This window comes from Etheostoma cragini, chromosome 3, assembly GCF_013103735.1.
Source record: "Etheostoma cragini isolate CJK2018 chromosome 3, CSU_Ecrag_1.0, whole genome shotgun sequence".
NCBI lineage: Eukaryota > Metazoa > Chordata > Actinopteri > Perciformes > Percidae > Etheostoma > Etheostoma cragini.
Window position 1 is genome coordinate 29,599,692 of NC_048409.1, and position 3,435 is coordinate 29,603,126.

General features: G+C 43.0%; 1 protein-coding gene across 1 annotated transcript in view; it reads right to left on the minus strand.

Moving 5' to 3' along the window:
- Positions 1–2,752, minus strand: part of LOC117938717 — a 7,136-nt gene extending 4,384 nt beyond the window's left edge. The window contains exon 1 of the mRNA XM_034863518.1: positions 2,603–2,752. Within this exon, the coding sequence (XP_034719409.1) occupies positions 2,603–2,737 (135 nt within the window). The 5' untranslated portion in view covers positions 2,738–2,752. The remainder of the gene's footprint in view (positions 1–2,602) is intronic.
- Between the last annotated feature and the right edge of the window lie 683 nt (positions 2,753–3,435).

Genomic DNA, 3,435 nt, shown 5'->3' on the forward strand with positions numbered 1-3,435 from the left:
TAGTGTGTTAGTACTTTTTGCATTGTCAGTTTTGTTTGTGAATTTATATATGATATATTTGTGAGTAATTTTGGTTGTGTTTATTGTCTTTTGGATGTATTGTTTGGACCCCAGGAAGACTAGCTGTCGTCTCGGCGTCGGCTAATGGGGATCCTTTGAAATAAACAAATAAACTCCGACGCTTTTACGGTCCGGCGTCATGAAGACCTTGGAACCGGAGCCGTTGGAGACCAACGCAGCGTCTCTGGCGGCTCCGTGGGAGCGGGCCGTGTTGTTATGGGTTCGGCTCCTTTGTTTCAGAGTGGGAACATGACCACGGTGTTAAAGGGCTCTGCAGCTAGGAACGGGGGATTATTGATGGAGTGAAGACGTGATAAGGAGCCGGAGCTTTAAGAGGACCGACTGCAGGTAATAACAAAGGCTCGGCTTTTATCTGAGGAATTATGGGAATTTGCTTTGCCGATTGGACTTTGATTCATGTCCACTGTCTCGTCTCTGCAGGGTATTGCACCCTGAATCCTGCAGGGGGGGGGGTTCTACAGATGTAAAATCACTGCAGCAGGTTCACTTGGTGTTAAAGAAGGAAGGTGACAGAAAGAAAGAAAGAAACAAAGAAAGAAAGGAAGGAAGTTTGTCCACATTGTGTTCATTTCTCAGTTGTAATGAGTGTACAAACACACACAGACACACACACACACAGACACACACACACACACACAAGACACACACACGCACGCGCACACACACACACACACACACACACACACACACACACAGACGCACACACACACACAAGACACACACACACACGCACACACACACAGAGACACACACACACACACAGACACAGACACACACACACACACAGACACACACATACACAAACAGACACACAGACAAAGACACAGACACACACACACACACAGACACACAGACACACACACACACACACACAAAGACACACGCCACACACTCACACACAGACAGAAAAACCCACACACACACGCACATACAAACACCCACAGACAAACACACACACACAGACACACACACACACACACACACATGCACACACACACACACAGACGCACAGACACACACGTTTTCCCTTCTCTGCTTCCTGATTGGTTAAAGTGTTGTGTTGGGATGCTGTGATTGGCTGTCAGGAGTGTCCCGCCCCCAGCTCGGCCCGATGTGACCTTGGTAGACGGTTAAAAAGTCATCCAGCTTCTCTTAAAGAGACAGTGTGTGTGTGTTGACACTTCATACAGTATATACTGTATATATATGCTGTAGTATGCTGTGTATATACACAGTGTGTATAAATACAGTATATATACTGTGTACATATCAGATATATCAGATATCTGAAAGGTTTTGGCACTTTTGCAGGCGCTTTTTAGACGTTTTTTGGGACTTCTCCTGAAGCTTTTTACATATTTTTACATGTTCATAAGACACGCAACAACACAGTCGGAGACATGGAATTATTCTCTCAAGTAAAAAACACGTTTTCTGAAGTTTATTGTCACTTTAACTTGCACTTTGTACTTGTTATGTGTGTATTTGTTATGTGTGTATCTGTTATGTGTGTATCTGTTACGTGTGTATATGTTATGTGTGTATATGTTATGTGTGTATCTGTTATGTGTGTATCTGTTATGTGTGTATATGTTATGTGTGTATATGTTATGTGTGTATCTGTTATGTGTGTATCTGTTATTTGTGTATCTGTTATGTGTGTATATGTTATGTGTGTATCTGTTATGTGTGTATCTGTTATGTGTGTATCTGTTATGTGTGTATCTGTTATGTGTGTATATGTTATGTGTGTATCTGTTATGTGTGTATCTGTTATGTGTGTATCTGTTATGTGTGTATTTGTAATGTGTGTATTTGCTATGTGTGTATCTGTTACGTGTGTATCTGTAATGTGTGTATCTGTTATGTGTGTATTTGCTATGTGTGTATTTGCTATGTGTGTATTTGCTATGTGTGTATCTTTTACGTGTGTATCTGTTATGTGTGTATCTGTTACGTGTGTATCTGTTATGTGTGTATCTGTTATGTGTGTATCTGTTATGTGTGTATCTGTTATGTGTGTATCTGTTACGTGTGTATCTTTTACGTGTGTATATGTTATGTGTGTATCTGTTATGTGTGTATCTGTTATGTGTGTATCTGTTATGTGTGTATGTGTGCGTCTGTGCTGCAGACTCAACATGTCGCTGTGTGTGTTGGTGTGTACGTGCGATCCTGCAGTCAGTGTGTATATATAGATCACATCTTTAACTCGTATGACACCGACACACACACACACACACACACACACACACACACACACACACACACACACAAACACACACACACACACACACACACACACACCATAGAGTCAAATACAGCGTCCCTTCTGTCCTTTCAGGACAAAGATCAGGCCTCAACACCCTTACTTTCTGCACAAATACACAAATACACACTTCCTCTTTCTCATCTCGTCTTTTAGCGTCTGACTCGACAACAGAAACACACACACACACACACACACACACACACAGACACACACAGAGAAAGGAAAAATTTAAGAAAGTATGGTAGTTACCATGAGGTGGTTCATGTCTGTGGCTGTGTTGTGTTTCAAGCTGCGCTGCCTTGCTTCACCCTGACAAGGACACACACACAAACACACACGCACACACACACACACACACACACACACACGCACACACACACACATACACGCACACACACACACACACACACGCAAGCACACACAGGCGTGCAGTATCAGTGTTTCTGAATGTCTGCCAAACTACGATCTGCTGCAGAGGCCAAACTGTGCGCTTAGCAACACAGGAAACACACACACACACACACACACACAGAGACACACACACAGACACACACACACACACACACACGGTTCTGGTTGTTAAGCTGTAAAAGTGATGTGTTGGTGTCCATGGCAACGTCATATTTCATGCACATTTCATTTTTATGTTTTTTTTAAGTGAAAAAACAACAGATTAACGTCCAGCTGAAGTGATTAGAGCAGTAAACACACAACGGATGGGATCACTTCCCGTTTCCAAAATGTGAGGAGAGACAGAGAGAAAGGAAGAGAGAAAGAAAGGAAGGAAGGAGACAGATCGTCTTCTTTTCGTCTCCTGTTGGTCTCCTTTTCGTCTCCTGTTGGTCTCCTTTTCGTCTCCTGTTGGTCTCCTTTTGGTCTCCTTTTTGTCTCATTTTCGTCTCCTTTTCGTCTCCTGTTCGTCTCCTGTTGGTCTTCTTTTCGTCTCCTGTTGGTCTCCTGTTGGTCTTCTTTTTGTCTCATTTTCGTCTCCTTTTGGTCTCCTCTTGGTCTCCTTTTCGTCTCCTGTTCGTCTCCTTTTCGTCTCCTGTTGGTCTTCTTTTTGTCTCCTGTTGGTCTCCTGT